This window comes from Rhinopithecus bieti, unplaced genomic scaffold, assembly GCF_001698545.2.
Source record: "Rhinopithecus bieti isolate Rb0 unplaced genomic scaffold, ASM169854v2 scaffold_12732, whole genome shotgun sequence".
NCBI classification, from domain to species: domain Eukaryota; kingdom Metazoa; phylum Chordata; class Mammalia; order Primates; family Cercopithecidae; genus Rhinopithecus; species Rhinopithecus bieti.
In genome coordinates this window covers 219,244-239,512 of record NW_016807308.1, presented here as the reverse complement: position 1 = coordinate 239,512, position 20,269 = coordinate 219,244, and the positions used below count along the sequence as shown (strand labels likewise).

Sequence of the window (20,269 nt, the reverse complement as noted above, 5' to 3'; positions counted from 1 at the left end):
TTTTTAGTAGAGACGGGGTTTCACCGTGTTAGCCAGGATGGTCTCGATATCCTGACCTCGTGATCCACCCGTCTCGGCCTCCCAAAGTGCTGGGATTACAGGCTTGAGCCACCGCGCCCGGCCTAAATGTTAATTTCTTAAAACTATTTTCTCTTAAGTAAAATAATTCCTACTTGGGGCTTTTCAGTCATTTCATTTGGAATTTTGACGTTTTCTTCATATTTTCAGGAATCCCTCATGGATCACAAACCATAGGAAACCATTTTCAGAGGACTCCTGTTACCAACCAATCTTCAAATTTGACTGCAACACAAATGTCTTTTCCTGTACAAGGTGTTCATACTGTGGCACAAACTGTTTCGAGAATTCCACCAAATCCTTCAGTTCATACCCACCAGCAACAGAATGCTCCAGTGACTGTCATTCAAAATAAAGCTCCAATTCCTTGTGAAGTTGTTAAGGCTACAGTTATCCAGAATTCCATACCCCAGACAGGAGTTCCTGTTAGTATTGCTGTTGGAGGAGGACCTCCACAGAGTTCTGTTGTTCAGAATCATAGTACAGGGCCACAACCTGTTACAGTTGTGAATTCTCAGACATTGCTTCACCATCCATCTGTAATTCCACAACAGTCTCCATTACACACAGTGGTACCAGGACAGATCCCTTCAGGCACTCCTGTTACAGTAATTCAACAAGCTGTCCCACAGAGTCATATATTTGGCAGAGTACAGAACATACCAGCATGTACTTCTACAGTTTCACAGGGTCAACAGTTAATCACCACATCACCCCAACCTGTGCAAACTTCATCTCAACAGACATCAGCTGGTAGCCAGTCACAAGATACTGTTATCATAGCACCCCCACAGTATGTAACAACTTCTGCATCCAATATTGTCTCAGCAACTTCAGTACAGAATTTTCAGGTAGCTGCAGGACAAATGGTTACTATTGCTGGTGTCCCAAGTCCACAACCCTCAAGGGTAGGGTTTCAGAACATTGCACCAAAACCTCTCCCTTCTCAGCAAGTTTCATCAACAGTGGTACAGCAGCCTATTCAACAACCACAGCAGCCAACCCAACAAAGCGTAGTGATTGTAAGCCAGCCAGCTCAACAAGGTCAAACTTATGCACCAGCCATTCACCAAATTGTTCTTGCTAATCCAGCAGCTCTTCCAGCTGGTCAGACAGTTCAGCTAACTGGACAACCTAACATAACTCCATCTTCTTCACCATCACCTGTCCCAGCTACTAATAACCAAGTCCCTACTGCCATGTCGTCTTCTTCTACCCCTCAATCACAGGGACCACCTCCTACTGTCAGTCAAATGTTATCTGTGAAAAGGCAGCAACAGCAGCAACATTCACCAGCACCCCCACCACAGCAGGTACAAGTACAAGTTCAGCAGCCCCAACAAGTACAGATGCAAGTTCAACCTCAGCAGTCGAATGCAGGAGTTGGTCAGCCTGCTTCTGGTGAGTCGAGTCTGATTAAACAGCTTCTGCTTCCAAAACGTGGTCCTTCAACACCAGGTGGTAAGCTTATTCTCCCAGCTCCACAGATTCCTCCCCCTAATAATGCAAGAGCTCCTAGCCCTCAGGTGGTCTATCAGGTGGCCAGTAACCAAGCCGCAGGTTTTGGAGTGCAGGGGCAAACTCCAGCTCAGCAGCTATTGGTTGGGCAGCAAAATGTTCAGTTGGTCCCAAGTGCAATGCCACCCACAGGGGGAGTACAAACTGTGCCCATTTCGAACTTACAAATATTGCCAGGCCCACTGATCTCAAATAGTCCAGCAACCATTTTCCAAGGGACTTCTGGCAACCAGGTAACCATAACAGTTGTGCCAAATACGAGTTTTGCAACTGCAACTGTGAGTCAGGGAAATACAACTCAGCTCATTGCTCCAGCAGGAATTACCATGAGCGGAACGCAGACAGGAGTTGGACTTCCAGTACAAACGCTTCCAGCTACTCAAGCATCTCCTGCTGGACAATCATCATATACGACTGCTACTCCCCCATTCAAAGGTGATAAAATAATTTGCCAAAAGGAGGAGGAAGCAAAGGAAGCAACAGGTTTACATGTTCATGAACGTAAAATTGAAGTCATGGAGAATCCGTCCTGCCGACGAGGAGCCACAAACACCAGCAACGGGGATACAAAGGAAAATGAAATGCAGGTGGGAAGTCTTTTAAATGGGAGAAAGTACAGTGACTCAAGTCTACCTCCTTCAAACTCAGGGAAAATTCAAAGTGAGACTAATCAGTGCTCACTAATCAGTAATGGGCCATCATTGGAATTAGGTGAGAATGGAGCATCTGGAAAACAGAACTCAGAACAAATAGACATGCAAGATATGAAAAGTGATTTGAAAAAACCGCTAGTTAATGGAATCTGTGATTTTGATAAAGGAGATGGTTCTCATTTAAGCAAAAACATTCCAAATCATAAAACTTCCAATCATGTAGGAAATGGTGAGATATCTCCAATGGAACCACAAGGGACTTTAGATATCACTCAGCAAGATACTGCCAAAGGTGATCAACTAGAAAGAATTTCTAATGGACCTGTATTAACTTTGGGTGGTTCATCATCTGTGAGCAGTATACAGGAGACTTCAAATGTGGCAACACAGCAATTTAGTGGTACTGATTTGCTTAATGGACCTCTAGCTTCAAGTTTGAATTCAGATGTGCCTCAGCAACGCCCAAGTGTAGTTGTCTCACCACATTCTACAACCTCTGTTATACAGGGGCATCAAATCATAGCAGTTCCCGACTCAGGATCAAAAGTGTCCCATTCTCCTGCCCTATCATCTGACGTTCGGTCTACAAATGGCACAGCAGAATGCAAAACTGTAAAGAGGCCAGCAGAGGATAATGATAGGGAAACAGTCACAGGAATTCCAAATAAAGTAGGAGTTAGAATTGTTACAATCAGTGACCCCAACAATGCTGGCTGCAGTGCAACAATGGTTGCTGTGCCAGCGGGAGCAGATCCAAGCACTGTAGCTAAAGTAGCAATAGAAAGTGCTGTTCAGCAAAAGCAACAGCATCCACCAACATATGTACAGAATGTGGTCCCGCAGGTAAGTTATTCTATGATCACATTTCTCTTATAAAATTTCTGATCTGTAAATATGATTTTAGAGGGAAATGCACTGTTTTCCATGTCTCATCTTGAAAAGTTACTGTATCAGCTCACTTGTATCCAACCTGTCCTGTTCTTTTTCTCTGGTTTTGTAATATTAGTTTTCAATTTTAGCACATGATTTAAAGAATCTTTCAATTTTGTTATAGATCCAAATTAATAATTTTGTAGGCCCAAGGTAGAGAACAGTTGCTAATCTAACATCTTTTGGAGAATTTAAAAAAATGTATTTTAATCTCCTTTTGAGTTTACTGCACAAGGGTTGGGGAATGGGGTCCTAAGAGTATTCTAAATGGGGATTTCTGTATTTGATTTTGACCTGAGTGTGTTTTTGTTGCCTCTTTAACAGTACTTTTGTAATAAGGATGAATCTTGTAATAACTTTATCAGTCATATTCTTTTTGTATTTATGTATTGCATCAGTCTCCTTTAGTGTTAAAAAGTATTATTGTAATTTCAATTTGTTTCAGATATTCTGATATTCTTTTCTATTTCTTACTCCTTTGCTTTACTGTCATATTCCTGCTATTCCTTTTTTAATGCCAATATTCCATCTCTGTATGCCTTAATAAATACAAGTATTTTCTAAAATCAGCACTACTAAATTGAGGATCCAATCAGGTTATGAAGATTTTAAGGACAATCTCTTATGCTCTTTCCACTGAAATCATGGATTCTCTTAACAGTCGTCACAACCTATTTCCTGGATCACTTCTCTTTCACTCAGTTCTTCCTAATTCCTGCATAGCCAGAACCTTCCATGACTACTGCCACCTCTGCTGACACAGTTCTGGCTTGGGCTTCTTCTGTATGGTTACGGCAATGACAGCAGTTATATGGCTGTTGTTGGCATTAGTACCAGATGTGGGCAATAGCCAAATGAAAAGTACAAAAACAAAAGGAAGAGCCCCTTGCTTCAGAACAGTTATTCTACTAATATGCATCTTTCTTCATATGAATGAATAAAGTTGCCTTCTTAAATTTAATTTCAGAAAAAAAAAAGAAGGATAAAGTTGGACAGTGCTGCTCTGGGGAATAATGAGATTTTAATTTATATATTTGTATTGTCTAGATCTAATTTAGAGTGACTAAGTTGTATATTCTTTAGGATGGGGTCTCCAATCCCTGGGCCATGGACAGGTACCAGTCCATGGCCCATTAATAACTTGGGCATACAGCCAGAGGTGAGCATCAGGTGAGCCAGTGAAGATTCATCTGTATTTACTTACAGCCACTCCCCATCACTCGCGTTATATCCTGAGCTCTGTCTCCTGTCAGATCAGTGGCAGCATTAGATTCTCATAGGAGCACAAGCCCTATGGTGAACTGTGCACGGGAAGGATCTAGGTTGCACGCTCCTTAGGAGAATCTAATGCCCGATGATCGGTCACTGTCTCCCATCCCCCAGATGGGACTGTCAAGTTGCAGGAAAACAAGCTCAGGACTCCCAATGATTCTACATTATGGCAAGTTGTATAATTATTTCATTATATATTACAGTGTAATAATAGAAATAAAGTGCTTAATAAATGTAATACGCTTGTATCACCCCAAAACCATCTCTTCACTCCCTGGTCTGTGGAAAAATTGTCCTTCATGAAACTGGTCCCTGGTGCCAAAAAGGTTGGAGACTTCTGCTTTGAGGGATGTTATGTACGTGGCAATAATTAATCCTGAGTTATTGATGGAAAATACTGTATCATTTTTATTCAAGCTTCCACGTGTTGAGCTTTTCACTTAAACACAATTTTTTAATTAGTGCAATGTGGAGTGTATAGTAGACATTCCATAGTTGGTTTTTTCTCTTACATTTAATAATTTCCTAGTTCACCTTGATTATGTGCCTGTTTTTCCTCTTAGAGACCTTTACAATCCTAAATAGTTATAACAGACCAAGCCAAATTAGAGAAAAACTCCACCTCCATCACTATGGAATTGTTTCATCAACACTCATTTTTTGTATCCTTAATCTTCCAATGCGGTTGTAGTCAGTAATATCACAGTTACAAAGAATGAGCAATAATACTAGCTAAGACAAGGACATGTAGTGAGGACTTTATACTAAAACAGTTTCTCATTTAATCCTCATACAACCTTATTAGGTAAAAATTATTATAAAGATGAGGACTCAAGATGGCTAATAACTTGCCCAAGATTACCAATTAATGTGAGGTGGTACCAGGACAGAGACCGGGTTGTGTCTGAAACCAAAACTCATGCTCTTAACCCATTAACCTTTCTTCTCTCCACTATTCTAGAAGATTTCTCTATAAACCTCTAGAAAGCCTTTTTTTATCTAACATATTGATTATTTGAACTGTTGTGGTAGAGGATGTTAGTTCTATTAAATGATCATTTTAGCACATTATTGCTAAAACTCATTGATTATTTGAGCTGTGGTGTTATAGGATGTTCTACTAAATGATAATTTTAGGGCATTAATGCTAAAATGCTTTACTTAGCACATTGGACATATATGTAGTTAATTCAGGCCCAAAAAATCAATATATTTTTATCCTAATCTGAAAAATCTGTGTTAAACTTTCTTACATTCTCACAAAGGATGTAGTTTATTTAAAATAAGTATATTCTTTATTTCTAAAACTGATATTGATTGTCTTTTAGAAATTAAAACTTTGCAAGGAAAAGAGATGTAGCATACATGATGTCTGTGAGAATGAGAATAACAAAAACAGCATTCCTATATATAGCACTTAGCCCAGTGCCTGCTACATATATGGGCAGTTAGTAATGGGGAAGGTATGCTTTATCTTTATATAGAAGATGAAGTACCTATTAGGGCTAAATATTTTTAACAGACAAAAAAATTAACTGTTCAAGATGGCATTATAAGTTTCTTTTGAAGAGAAGGCTGTTGGGCCTTCTGAAGAGCATGCTAATTAATAGATAGCCATATCCATTATTGTTCCTATCCTTTTAATCTCTTTGTTTTTTAGGTGGGGAAGACAGGGTGTCACTCTGTTGAACAGGCTAGAGTGCAGTGGTGCAGTCACAGCTCACTGCAGCCTTGACCTCCTTGGCTCAAGTAATCCTTCCACCTCAGCCTCCCAAGACTGTAGCTGGGAACACAGGCACGTACTGCCATGCCCAGCTAATTTGTTTTATGTTTTATTTTTGTAGAGTTGGGATCTCCCTATGTTGCCCAGGCTGGTCTTAAACTCCTAGTAGACTTGAGCGATCTCCTTGCCTTGGCCTCCCAAAGTGCTGAGATTATGGGTGTGAACCACCAGGCCTGGCTTACATTTCTTTATGTACTCTTTTTTTTTTTTTTGGAGACGGAGTCTCGCTCTGTTTGCCTAGACTGGAGTGCAGTGGCATGATCTCAGCTCACTGCAACCTCTGCCTCCCGGGTTCAAGTGATTCTCCTGCCTCAGCCTCCTGAGTAACTGAAATTACAGGCCACCACGCACGGCTAATTTTTGTATTTTTAGTAGAGACTGGGTTTCACCATGTTGATCAGACTGGTCTCAAACTCCTGACCTCATGATCTGCCCACCTCGGCCTCCCAAAGTGCTGGGATTACAGGCTTAAGCCACCATGCCCGGCTAAATTTCTTTATATACTCTTTAAGGTTGCATGTTAGACCTTGATTTAATACCATTTTATTCACTATTTGAATTGGTAGCTTAAAGGAGTGGACAAAATAGAGGATTTTAATTGTGATTTTTTTTTTGGAGAAACCTTGTTATTTTACAATTTCAGGGATCTAGGGATGTTAAGGAAGTACTTGCACCCTGATAAGGGATTTCCAGAGTTGCAGAATGCCCAGGGCTGGAAAGAGCACAGGGAAGTGTCCCTGCCATGAAGGAGCAACAATTAATCCTTTCTAATGCCATTATAATTCATATTTTTCTTTTCAGTTTTGTTTCTTCCAACCTCCATTAATCAGCTATATTAATTTTATTACAGAAAAAATAGCAACAAGTAAAAAGAATCTATGTGAAAGTAAATTATATGCTCATTGATTTTATATTTAGTATTTAGCTGGGCAGTTTATATAAATATAAAATAAACTGTAACTACTTCAAGGCACATTTCTTTATTGGTAACTGCTTATTTCAAATGTAATACCTGCAAGTTGAAGCACAATTTATAGAATATTTCCAGAAGCCCTGCCCTGTTCCACTGTTCATGAATTGGTATCTGTTGGAAACATATTTGCTAAATGGCATATTAAAAATAAAAAAGAATTTACAAAATGAAAGAAACTTAGATACAAAAGCTTAACATAAGACTTTTTTTTTTTTTCAGGATCATACAAAATACGTGTTGAACATAATCTGTTAATTATCTGTTAATCTCATAATCTGATAACATGCCAAATTCTTATACATAAAAATAGTTTAAGGATGTACGTATTTAAGATATTTAACATATGCCTCGCCTCAATTCAGAGTGTAAATCATTCCTAATAATGGTACTGTGTAACATGGAATATTGGTATCTTACTGGTAAAGAGCTTGAGAAAGTTATTCAACCCATCAGAAGACAGATTGGTAGCCTCAGGGGGGCAGCATTTAGTTGTATCCATAAAAGAACAGTTTAGCAAGAGCCACAAGAGTATCATTTATGTTTTTCTAAGAGTACTGCCACTCAGATTTGTAGATCAGTAGCACATTATAAAAACTAAGAAAAGTATTACATAACTTTTTTGTTTGTATTTTAATGTGTTCTTATAAAGCAGTGTTGGGATGTATTGATGATCTAAATTTATACTTAATAAGAGGAAAAAACTTGGTAATTTAAGAAAATGAGGAAATGTTAGAGCTGAAAGGGTCTCTGATATTATCTTGGCCAAAACTCCTACTTTTAAGAGTTGAAGTGAATTGCCCACATTCACAAAAATCTTCTTTTCCAGTGATTTCTGTTACTGTCTTAATTCTCTTCTCTGAAGACTGACACATTTAGCTAAATGCATCTCTCTCTCTCTCTCTCTCTCTCTCTCTCTCTCTCTCTCTCTCTCTCTCTTTTTAAATACAGACCCTTGCTGTGTTGCCTAGGCTGGAGCTCAGTGGCTCCCTCTTGGCTCACTGTAACCTCTGCCCCTTGAGCTTAAGCAATCCTCCTGCTTCAGCCTCCCGAGTAGCTGGTGCTACAGGTGCACACTACCACACCTGCCTGATTTTTGTATTTTCTGTAGATCCAAGGTTTTGCCATGTGCCCAGGCTAGTCTCAAACTCCTGGGCTCAAGTGATCCTTCTGCCTTGGCCTTCCAAAGTGCTGGGATTATAGGCATGAGCCACCATGCTTGGCCTAGCTAGAGGTGTCTCTTTTATATCACATTCAGAGTAAATACAATTCTTGTTCCTTACAAGGTTTTGAAAGTGTCTTTCCTTCTCACCTCTTCTTTAGAATACTCTTTCCCAGTTTCTTCACCATCCTATTTATGTCAACCATAGAAGATACAGCCACTCAGGAGGCTGAGGTGGGAAGATTGCATGAGCCCACGTGTTCAAGGCTGCAGTGAACTGTGATCACGCCATTGTACTCCAGCCTGGATGACAGAGCAAAACCCTGTCTAAAAAAAAAAAAGAAACTTTCCCCTTATACTTTCCTTGCTCTTTAACCCGTCCTCCCATGCCACTTTCTCACCATCAAAATTCTATGGCTTTTAGAATTTGCAGGTGAATGGTTTTCAGATTTATTTTTCCAACATTAACTTCTATTGATTGACATTTTTAGTTGGTTCATCTGTCATTATTCCCAAACTAAACTGATCATCTTTCCTTCAAAATATGGTTTCCTATTATTGCCATTTATTGAGACTCTCAAGCTAGGCTTTTCATTTATAGTTTCTCTAGTCTTCCCATCATCTCATAAGTTAGTTTTCATTACTTACACTTTACAGATGAGAAAACTGAGGATCAGAGAAGTTAAGTTGGTAGCCCAAGATCACATGGCTAGTTAAAAATCAGATTGAAAGTGTGAGTTCTGATCTGTCAAGCTGGAAAGTCCTCATCCTATTTGTGATGTCTGTACTGCCCTAAAATGTTTTTGGTGCATGCGTATGTTTTTCATTATAAAATCTTAAGAGTGGGAACCTATTATAGAAATGTCAGTCTTGAAGTAGATTTTTCCCTCAGAGTTTAGAACTCAGAAGTTCTTGTGACTTCCCGTTTCTGACAACTTTGACTTTCAACATGTTATTCTCTTTCTTCTTTCATTTGTATGTCATAGTAGCCTTGTATGTTTGTGATTTATCTGTTTTTTTTTCTAAAGAAAATTACTGTGGCTTTTAATCTGAGTTCTCAGCAATTTTAGCTTACTGCTTTCCCACCTATTCCCAGTACAGTCATGTGCTACTTAAGGACATTTCTGTCAAGGATGGACCACATAATACAATGATAGTCTCATAAGATTATAATATCATATTTTCACTGTACCTTTTCTATGTTTTGATACACAAATACTTAACCATTGTGCTACAGTTGCCTATAGTATTCGGTACAATAACATGCTATACAGATTTTTAGCCTAGGAACAATAGGGTATTGCATATAGCCTAGGTATGTAATAGGCTATATCATCTAGGTTTGTGGAAGTACACTGGCATTCACAGAACAGTGAAATAGGTCACCTAACGACCCACTTCTCAAACATATTCCTATCATTAAGTGATGCACGACTGCATTACCTTATAAATGAACAATTCTATTCAATGTTTTCCCAGAGTTTTAATTTACTGCCTTTAAGCAGTTCTTCAGAAATGATGTACCACCATTTCTATAAGAAATTTAACATTACTTTTTCCGTTTGTGGTATTTCAAGAAAATATATTGCCTAAATATAATTTAAGGTACATTGTAATTATTAGTGTTTTTTCCAAGAGAAAGGGATGGGATCTAAAAGAAAAAAAAATACAGGATATATTTAAAAGACTTGATGCCTGCAATTATATATTATGTTTTCTTTTGAGACAGAGTCTCCATCTTTCACCCAGGCTGGAGTGAAGTGGAACAATCTCAGCTCACTGCAACCTCTGTCTCTCAGGTTCAAGTGATTCTCTTGCCTCAGCCTCCCAAGTAGCTGGGATTACAGATGCCTGCCACTACGCCTAGCTAATTTTTGTTTTTAGTAGAGACGGGGTTTCGCCATATTGGCCAGGTTGGTCTCGAACGCCTGACCTCAGGTGATCGACCCACCTCCCCCCCCGCCCCCCGCCAGGCCTCCCAAAGTGCTAGGATTACAGGCATGAATCATCGTGCCCAGCCTCGAATTCTTATATAAATGACAAAAGATATAATTAGACTGGGGGCTGGGTGTGGCAGCTCATACCTGTAATGCCAGCGCTTTGGGAGGCCAAAAGGGGAGGATGACTTGAGGCCAGTAATTTGAGATTATAGTGAGCTATGATTATGCCTCTGTAACCCGCCTAGGCAACAGAACAAGACCAACCCTGTCTCTAAAAATAACAAAAAATACATAATTGAGCAACTTCAAAATCTAAAATTGTTAAGCAGCTTACTGCAAATTAGTTAACATCATATTTTATACGTATGGTTACATCATTTTTTGCTATATAAAATTTTCATTGCTTTTTACCATATTGTTTCACATTATATTCTTTAGAAAATCTAAACGGAAACATACAAAAAAGTAGTAATTTGCAGTTGATCTGTTCTTGTGAAGAATTCACATAAGTAAATCCAGTGGGTACATTTATAGTATGTTTATTTCTCATTTAAATCTACAATTGTATTGTTTCATCCTAAAAATCTACAATTGTATTGTTTCATCCTACAAATAGTGGTAATAACAATGTGGTCTCGCCGTTGTGGTTTTATATTAAATAAAATAAACTTTCTAAATATTTCTATGAAAATAATTTTCTTAAAGATTTTTAAAAGTAATCATAAACAAAATTATAAAATGTAAATTTTATGGTAGAAATGCATAACTTAATGTAATCAAATTTATAAGACTATACTATAAAATATGAAAATTTTCAGTGTCATGTCATAAACACTGCATTTGTTCTTTTTCACAGAATACTCCTATGCCACCTTCACCAGCTGTACAAGTGCAGGGCCAGCCTAACAGTTCTCAGCCTTCTCCATTCAGTGGATCCAGTCAGCCTGGAGATCCAATGAGAAAACCTGGACAGAACTTCATGTGTCTGTGGCAGTCTTGTAAAAAGTAAATGGCAATTTTATTTGATATATAAAAGTATTCTTTGTTTTGGAATGCTTTTATATTTAAGTTTCTGTCATCTATGGTTCATGAAAATTTTCCTTTAGAACCGCCAACTTTTAGCAAAACTGTAAGAGTTACATAAATGTAACTCTTTAGTAGGTTTTTTTTTGTTTTTCTTTTCAACAAAAAAATTAAATGTAACTCTTACATTTATGATCCATTATATGGACCTAAACTAAGAAATTTATATGTAAGTAATGGAAAGAATTTCATTGCTTAATGGTACGTTGTAGAGAATGTGGTTCAGTATTTGTTTTCAGTAAAGAAAATCCATTAAGAATTTGATTATGTATTTGGCTGTTAAAAAAAATTTTTTTTTAAGTGGCTTGAACTTAGCGGCAGCTATAGTATTTCTATATAGTAGAAACTTAGAAGTAATAATGTGCTAGAAAGAGAATGACTTTGAATTTGAGTTTGGGGTGTATACCTATGAAAATTATTTTTAAAGCCATACCAGCTTACAGTTTATTTAAGATGAACTTTTGAAATAAACCTTTCTTAGACTTGAAGGAAAACTTGAAAAGAATGTTGGTTAAAATGAAAGTCTTAATTCTTTGATAGTACTCAGGTAAGACCCTTTGCCTTGAGTCGTTTTTTTAGAGGTCTAGGACTAATTTTTTTTGAGACAGAGTCTCGCTCTGTTGTTCAGGCTAGAGTGCAGTGGCGCTGTCTCTGCTAACTGCAACCTCTGCCTCCTGGGTTCAAGCAATTATTTTGCCTCAGCCTCTTAAGTAGCTGGGATTACAGGCATGTGCCACCATCCCTGGCTAATTTTTGTCTTTTTTTCACCTGTTGGCCAGGCTTGTCTCGAACTCCTGACCTCCAGTGATCCCTCTGGCCTCGGCCTCCCAGAGTGCTGGCACTACAAGTGTAAGCTACTAAGCCCTGCCAGCATTTGTCTCAATAGACATGATACCGTTCACTTTTTAGATATCAAAGATTCCATTTCACTCTTCATAATTGATAGAAATTACCATAGCTTTTACAATCTATATTCGCTATTCATATTTTTGTGATATAGATATACTTTATTGTAAACTTCATGTACAGATTTTTTGTATGATTATGGCTGCCTGTGTAGCCTAGGGATTATTAATAGTATGCAAAGTATCTATAGGACAGCAATGATCAAACTTTAACTCTCAACCCAATAGTGGGACTGTGGATCATTTTAGTAGGTTTTGTTTGTTTTCTTTTCAACAAAAAAATGTATCATAGTTCACCATGTTAGTGAGGGTAAATATTGTTTTCAGTTACATACATGTGACCTATATATGTGTACTTGATCATAGTATAAAATCTGTCAAAAAATTCTTTAAAAATTTGTCCTTTAGGTTGTTTCTCATTATTTCCTTCCTTCATTTAATTTGACCATCTCTTTCTTTTTAGTGTATGTTTGTAATTTAATTTGAAACTTTCTTCACTGCATGCCAATTTTACTCTCCATTTGTCTAGATATTTTTGTTTTTTTCATGATAAATAGTAGTTGATGGAATGGGTAGTGTGCTAAAGGTGTTCGTTAACTTTTCAAAAAGTTTATGAAGCTTGTGGCAGTGCTGCACTCCTATAGCCCCAGGTGTCCAGGAGGGCTGAGGCAGGAGGATCATTTTAACCTAGGAATTCGAGTCTAGCTTGGGCAACATGGTGAGACCTCATGTCTAAAAAGATAAAAAATAGAGAAGTTTAAGAATAAATGCTTTAGATGAAGTGTTTAGGTTACTTCAAGAAAAGTTGCTGGAAGAGTTAATGAACCTAGATGTCTGACAGTTTCCCATTTTGCTAATAGATCAGCGTTACATAATTTGATGATTTACCTTTTTCTTGCTAGTCTTTTCTGAACAAGACAGGTTAAACAGGGCTTCTTAGAGCATGCCATTTTTTTTAAGCCATAGCTTTTCACTACTGCATGGCTAATTAGTTTTAGTCTGCAAATATTTATTAAGCATCCTCTAGGAGGGTGCATGGGCCAGAAGATAAAAATACAAAAATCACTCCCAGTCCTGAGGGACACAGACCCAAAAAACAAATAAATTACAGTATAAATAAGTACTGTAAAAAAGATAGTTTCACAGTGCTGTTTGCAACATATTAGACAGTTTAACTTTGGGATGGTTGGAGAGTTTTACTACAAGCATTACATTTAGTTGAGTCTTAAAGAATGAGTAGGAATTTGTCATGCTAAAATAAACCTGTCAGAATGTTAAGAGCAAGCACAGGAGTATAAAAGGACCTTGTATGTCCAGGAAACTGTGAGAAGTTAGAATACTACAAGCATAAGGGCATGAAAAGAGAAATGGCTCTTATTCATACTTAGTTCCAATTCCAAGTAGAAACATATATATGACAGCCATTGACCACTAAGTGGCTGTTCTAATTTCTTTAATATCATGTCAAAAATACTAGTACAGAACTTTTATGCTGGGCATGGTGGTTTGAGCCTGTAATGCCAGCTACTTGGGATGCTGAGAACTGGAGAATCTTGAGCCCAGGACTTCAAGGCTACGGTGAGCTATGCTTGCGTCAATGCACTCCAGCCTGGGTTATAAAGTAAGATACTCTTTTTAAAAAACAAAAACAAAAAAACTTTCTTTGTTTCCATCAGATTTAAAGCTAAAACTATTTTCTTCACGTATATATTATTGTAAAATGCTTTGTATTTAAAGTTGAAATAGCTATGTGCTCTCTTCCTTTTAAGGACTTAAAAGTGACTTTGAGTATACATTTAACATGTTTTCAGTTCTGTATTAGCACCACACTTTACATAGTCTTTTTGTATCTATAATTCTCCTTTTTTTTTCTTTTCCTTTTTTTTTTTTTTTTTTGTTTTTTGTTTTTTGAGAAAGGGTCTCACTATGTCACCCAGGCTGCAATGCAGTGGTGCTGTATAGATCTTGGCTCATTGCAACCTCTGTCTTCTGAGCTCAAGCCATCCTCCCACCTCAGCCTCCCAAGTGACTGAGACTACAGGTGCATGTTGCCACACCAAGCTAATTTTTGCATTTTTTATAGAGACAGGGTTTTGCCTTGTTGCCAAGGCTGTTCTCGAACTCCTGAACTCAAGTGATCTGCCCACCTCAGCCTCCCAAAGTGCTGGGATTACAGGCATGAGCCATAATTCTCCTTTTAGATGTACAATATAGATTGTTTTCAGGAAGTCCCACTCCCTCTTATATCATCACATATTGATGCTTGGTTTTTTAATCTGTAAGCATTTATCTCTAAAAGTTAGGGACCTCACTCTTTAGATATAAATACTGTACCACCACCACCACCATACTCTTACAGAAAAAAATTAATTCCCTTTAATATTATGATTTCTTCTTATATCCTGTCAGTGTTTACATTTCTCCAGTGGCCTTTTGTTTAGAGTTTGAATTGGAATCTAAGGTTCAAACATTGCCTCTGGTTGATAAGTCTTAAATCTCTTTTAATCTGTTAGATTACCCCTCCATCCCTCTTAATTTTTTTTTTCTTTGCAAGTTTTTGTTGGGGGAGGAAAAAAAAACAGGTTAATTTGTCCTATAGAGCATTACAGTCTGGATTTTCCTGATATTGTTTAGTGTGTTACTCTGACCTTGTATTTTCTGTACATTGGTAGTTTGATCCAAATATCTGATCAAGTTCTGGTTTCAGTATTTGAAGACCACTTCAGAAATGAAATTGTGTACTTCCATCAGGAAATATGTAATATCTTCTTGTCTCTTTTTGTGATGTAAACAGCCTTTAAGGATCATTGCTCAGAACATTATTTCATTAAGGTTTGTAAAATATAAAGGACCCCCTTTTATCAGTCATTTGCCTTCTTTGAGGAATATTTCCTACAGGAAAGGCAAGATAGATGCTTGGATATTTCCCTTATTTACCAGTTTTCAAAATAATGAGTTGCTGACTATCGCTCTGCACAAAGTTACCATGAGGTTTGGTTTTTGTTTATTTTGTTTGTGGTATTACTGTGAGCCAACAGGAATTTAAATGTATTTGAGGTATTTCAGTCAATTGAGGTTATTGTATCCTTCTTGATATACAAATTGTGCCATTTTTGGTCAGTGAAAGTCTTTTCAAGTGGATTTCCCAAGTCCTTTGGTTGTGACCTTAATGTAAGTATTTGATAGTTTCCCTGCTCTCTGATAGGCAAGATGGTCTGTGTGTTTCTACTGATTCTTGGAATTTAGATTAAGTACAACAAGGTTTTCACTTCGTTTTATCATTTTCACACCTGTATCTTCTTTCTCCCACACCAAAAATCCCATTTCTCAATATTGTTAAGAATTTATTCTTTGTCCTATGTCATACTCCAAAAAAAAATGTCTGCTGTGGTGTAACTTGAAAAGGTTTTCTCATTTTTTCAGTTAATCATTTGTCTTTTACTTTACCCTTTGTTTTGCATTACTTTTGTCCTAGATGAAGGGTTTTTTTCTTTCAATTTTCTGTAAACAAATTTATTAGGTTTTCATTATTGCTTCTGGATCTGGATTATAGTTAGGAAGGCTTTCTCTGTGCCCAAATTGTAGAAGAACCCCTATGTTTTTATTTAGAACTTATGTGATTTTTTAGTTTCCATTTAAATCTTATATTTTGATATCTTTCCCTCTGTCAGTAATCTGGTCTTAAGGAAATTAGGGTAAGTCAGTGACTTTTTTCTTCAATTTGTCACTGTAACTTTCTTTTCTCATACTATAAGAGTAGTTTATTCTAAAAAAAGTAAGAGTCACAGTGGATATTTTGCGTTTCAGCACTGTCCAGTGGGACAATCCAAACTAGTTTCATCAGATGCTACTCAAGACTCTTAACAAAAGTGATTCCACAATATTTTCATAATTGTTTTTCTCATCTTAAAATTATACTTCTAGCTTTTAAAAAATTTAAATTCTAAAAATAGCATTATCGAAAGATAAGCATGGTTGTAATTTTGGTATATATCTTTACAAACCTTTTTCATATACAGCTGTACTATATTGTACATGAAAAGTATACATGTAGACTTTGTTTCTTATTTTAAACTATATATGCTGATCTAGAGCTTGCTTCAATAATATATGTAATATTCATTCATATAGAATATATATATACACTTTTTATGTCAATACGTAGATTTACCCATTCTTTGTATTGAATACCAAGAATTCCCTTTTATTGCACTGTCTTTGTTATCTGCCTTGGTAAATGGAATTGCTCGTCCTTTTTTTGACAGGATTGCTCTTGAATTATGAGGACACATTTCTTTCCATGAATAAGATGCAATGATCCTGCACTATAGTCTGTTAACTATATCTCATATTAAGGGTATTTGGGATTTTAGTTATTTGCTATTACATATGAACAGAACTGTGGTGAATAATTTTGTTTCTATAGCACATTTTCTACAAGTATTTCAGTAGACTAAAATACCAAACTGGGAATTGCTGAGTCAGGGGATTTACATGTTTTATTTTATAGAAATTGACAAATTACCATCCAAAATGTTAATTTGTAATTCAAATAATAGAATATGAGCTTGTTTCCCGCTACCTAACTACTCAAATCTGAAGGGAAATTTCATCTTTGCTGATCTGATAGCCTCAAAAGACTGTCAATTTTATTCTTTTGTTATTTTAAATTTTTAAATAGACTTTATTTTGAGAGCAATTTTAGGTTTACAACAAAATTGAGTGGCAAATACAGAGTATTCGTATATAGCACCTGCCCCACAAATATTACATCTTTATAGGAATGGTACATTTGTTACAACTGGTTAACCTGTGTTGACACATCATTATCACCCAAAGTCCATAGTTTAAGATTTGCTCTTGACATTATACATTCTGGGGGTTTTGTTTTGTTGGGTTGTTCTGTGAAATTTGTTGTTGTTGTTGTTGTTGTTGTTGTTGTTGTTGTTGTTTGGAGATGGAGTCTTGCTCCATCACCCAGGCTGGAGTGCAGTGGGGTATTCTCGGCTCACTGCAACCTCTGTCTCCCAAGTTCAAGCGATTCTCTCGCCTCATCCTCCCAAGTAGCTGGGAGTACAGGTGCGTGCCACCATGCCCAGCTAATTTTTGTATTTTTAGTAGAGACGTCGTTTCACCATGTTGGCCAGGCTGGTCTTGAACTCCTAACCTCGTGATCTACCCACCTTGGCCTCCTAAAGTGCTGGGATTACAGGCATGAGCCACAGCGCCCAGCCTGTTGTTGTTTGTTTTTGAGACAAAGTCTTGTTCTGTCATCCAGGCTAGAGTTTAGTGGGATGATCACAGCTCGCTATAACCGGGACTTCCTGGGCTCAAGTGATCCCTCCCGCCTCAGCCTCCTGAGTAGCTAGGACTACAGGTGTGACCACCACACCCACCAAATTTTAACTTTTTTGCCTAGCTAATTTTAAAATTTTCTGGGCGCAGTGACTCACGCCTGTAATCCCAACACTTTGGGAGGCCGAGGTGGGCTGATCATGAGGTCAGGAGATCGAGACCATCCTGGCTAACACAGTGAAACCCCGTCTCTACTAAAATACAAAAAAATTAGCCAGGCGTGGTGGTGGGCGCCTGTGGTCCCAGCTTCTCGGGAGGCTGAGGCAGGAGAATGGCGTGAACCCGGAGGCAGAGCTTGCAGTGAGCCCTGATCACATCACTGCACTCCAGCCTGGGTGACAAAGCAAGACTCCGTCTCAAAAACAAACAAAAAATTCTGTACAGACGGGGTCTTATATGTTGCCTAAGCTGGTTTTGAATTCCTGGTCTCAAGCAATCCTCCCACCTTGGCTTCACAAAGGGTTGGGATTATAGGCATGAACCACTGCACCTGACCACTGACAAATATTAATATAATAACATGTGTCCACCATTACAGTATAGAGAATAGTTTTATTGCCCTAAAAATCTTTTGTATTCTGCTTCTTCATCTTACCATTCCCCAGCTCCTGTTTTAATTTTTATTTCAGGTATTGAGTTAAATATCTTTAAATATGATTTTCTTCTGTGAATTATCTACTCGTGTCATTTGCTCATTCTTTATTGCCCTTCCTAAAAATTTGCAATACTTCTCTCTGCATTAAGGATGTCAATTCTTGGCCAGGCATGGTGGCTCACACCTGTAATCCCAACACTTTGGAAAGCCAAGGTAGGCGGATCACTTGAGGTCAGGAGTTCAAGACCAGCCTGGTCAACGTGGCAAAACCCTGTCTGTCTCTACTAAAAACACAAAAAATTAGCTGAGCATGGTGGTGGGTGCCTGTAATCCCAGCTACTTGGGTGTCTGAGGCACGGGAATCGCCTGAACCTGGGAGGCAGAGGTTGCAGTAAGCCGAGATTGTGCCACTGCACTCCAGCCTGGGTGACAAAGTGAGACTCTGTCTCAAAGAAAAAAAAGGATGTCATCTCTTTATTATGTGTCCACCCCACGTCTCGAGACTTTAGCCATATTTTGCTACATAGAATAGTAATCTTAATTTTTTTCATGTTGTGCTTAGAAAGACCTTTTCAACTTTTATATCATAAAATACACATTTTTTGCTTTGTAATACATTAATATTTTTACTTTTTGATTCATTTGTAATTTAGCTCGATATATAGAGTGAGGTATGAGTCTAGCTTAATTATTTTCCAAATGGCTAACTTATTGGCAAGTTCATCTTTCCCTCAGACATTTGTCATATACTAAATTCCTATATATGCTGTGCCTATTTCTGGATCACTTGTTATCCCCTTGATCTCTGTCCTTATTACACTATCACTTTAAATGTATTTTAACTTCGGAAATGGCAGGTTGCCCCTGCTGATTCTTCACAGTTTTTTATGATTTATTTGAGCAACTACCTTATACTAGGCACTATGCCAAATTTTGAAATTAGAGTGATGTATAAATCAGATTATTTCTTGAAATTGCCAAGAAAGGCATGTTGGGATATGCGTTGCAATTGCTTTTTTTTTTTTTCTTTTTTTTTTTAGATGGAGTCTTGCAGTGTCACCCAGCCTGGAGTGCAGTGGCACGATCTTGGCTCACTGTAACCTTCACCTCCCGGTTTCAAGCGATTCTCCTGCCTCAGCCTGAGTAGCTGGGATTACAGGCACGCACCACTATGCCCAGCTAATTTTTGTATTTTTAGTAGAGACGAGGTTTCACCATATTGGCTAGGCTAGTCTGGAACTCCTGAGCTCGTGATCCGCCTGCCTTGGCCTCCCAAAGCACTGGGATTACAGGCGTGAGCCACTGCGCCTAGCCGCAACTGCTTTTAATGATCAGAGTTTTTTGTTTATTTTTTGCTAGTGAACACTTTTTTTTAGTTTTCCCTTACTGGAAAAGGTATCAGCCCATGTCATTACTTTTTTTTTTTCCAATAGAGCTTCTAGATTTTTCTTCACGTCAATTTTGTACTTTATTAAGTTTATTGCTAGGTGGTAGTCTTATATTTAGTTGTTATAAATGATCTCAACTTCCATTATATTTTTCAACTTATAGGTGTTTTCTATATACTTCAAATTTTGTCTTATCTAATTATAATGTCTAGGCCAGGTGCGGTGGCTCACGTCTGTAATTTCAGCACTTTGGGAGGCCGGGGTAGATGGATCACTTGAGGTCAGGAGTTTGAGAACAGCCTGGCCAATATGGTGAAACCCATCTCTACTAAAAATGCGAACATTAGCCAGGCGTGGTGGCGGGTGACTGTAATCCCAGCTAATCGGGAGGCTGACGCAGGAGAATTGCTTAAACCGGGGAAGTGGAGGTTGCAGTGAGCCGAGATCATGTCATTGCATTCCAGCCTGTGTGACAGAGCAAGACATCACCTCAAAAACAAAACAAAACAAAATAAAACAATATATATATATATATATATATGTCTAATGTTTTCAACACAGTTACACAATAGTGATAATATTCATCCATATCTTTTTTAAAGCTAATAAATTGTTTTTTTTTTTTTTTTTTTTTTTT

The 20,269-nt window shown here is 37.7% G+C and overlaps 1 protein-coding gene across 3 annotated transcripts in view; it reads left to right on the top strand.

Annotated features, from left to right (window-relative positions):
• Window positions 1-20,269, top strand: part of ARID2 (AT-rich interaction domain 2) — a 189,516-nt gene that overhangs the window by 130,550 nt on the left and 38,697 nt on the right. For all 3 annotated transcript variants that reach the window (XM_017881134.1, XM_017881136.1, XM_017881135.1), the window contains exons 13-14: window positions 229-3,092; window positions 11,163-11,311. In XM_017881134.1, coding sequence (XP_017736623.1) covers window positions 229-3,092; window positions 11,163-11,311 — 3,013 coding nt within the window. The remainder of the gene's footprint in view (window positions 1-228; window positions 3,093-11,162; window positions 11,312-20,269) is intronic.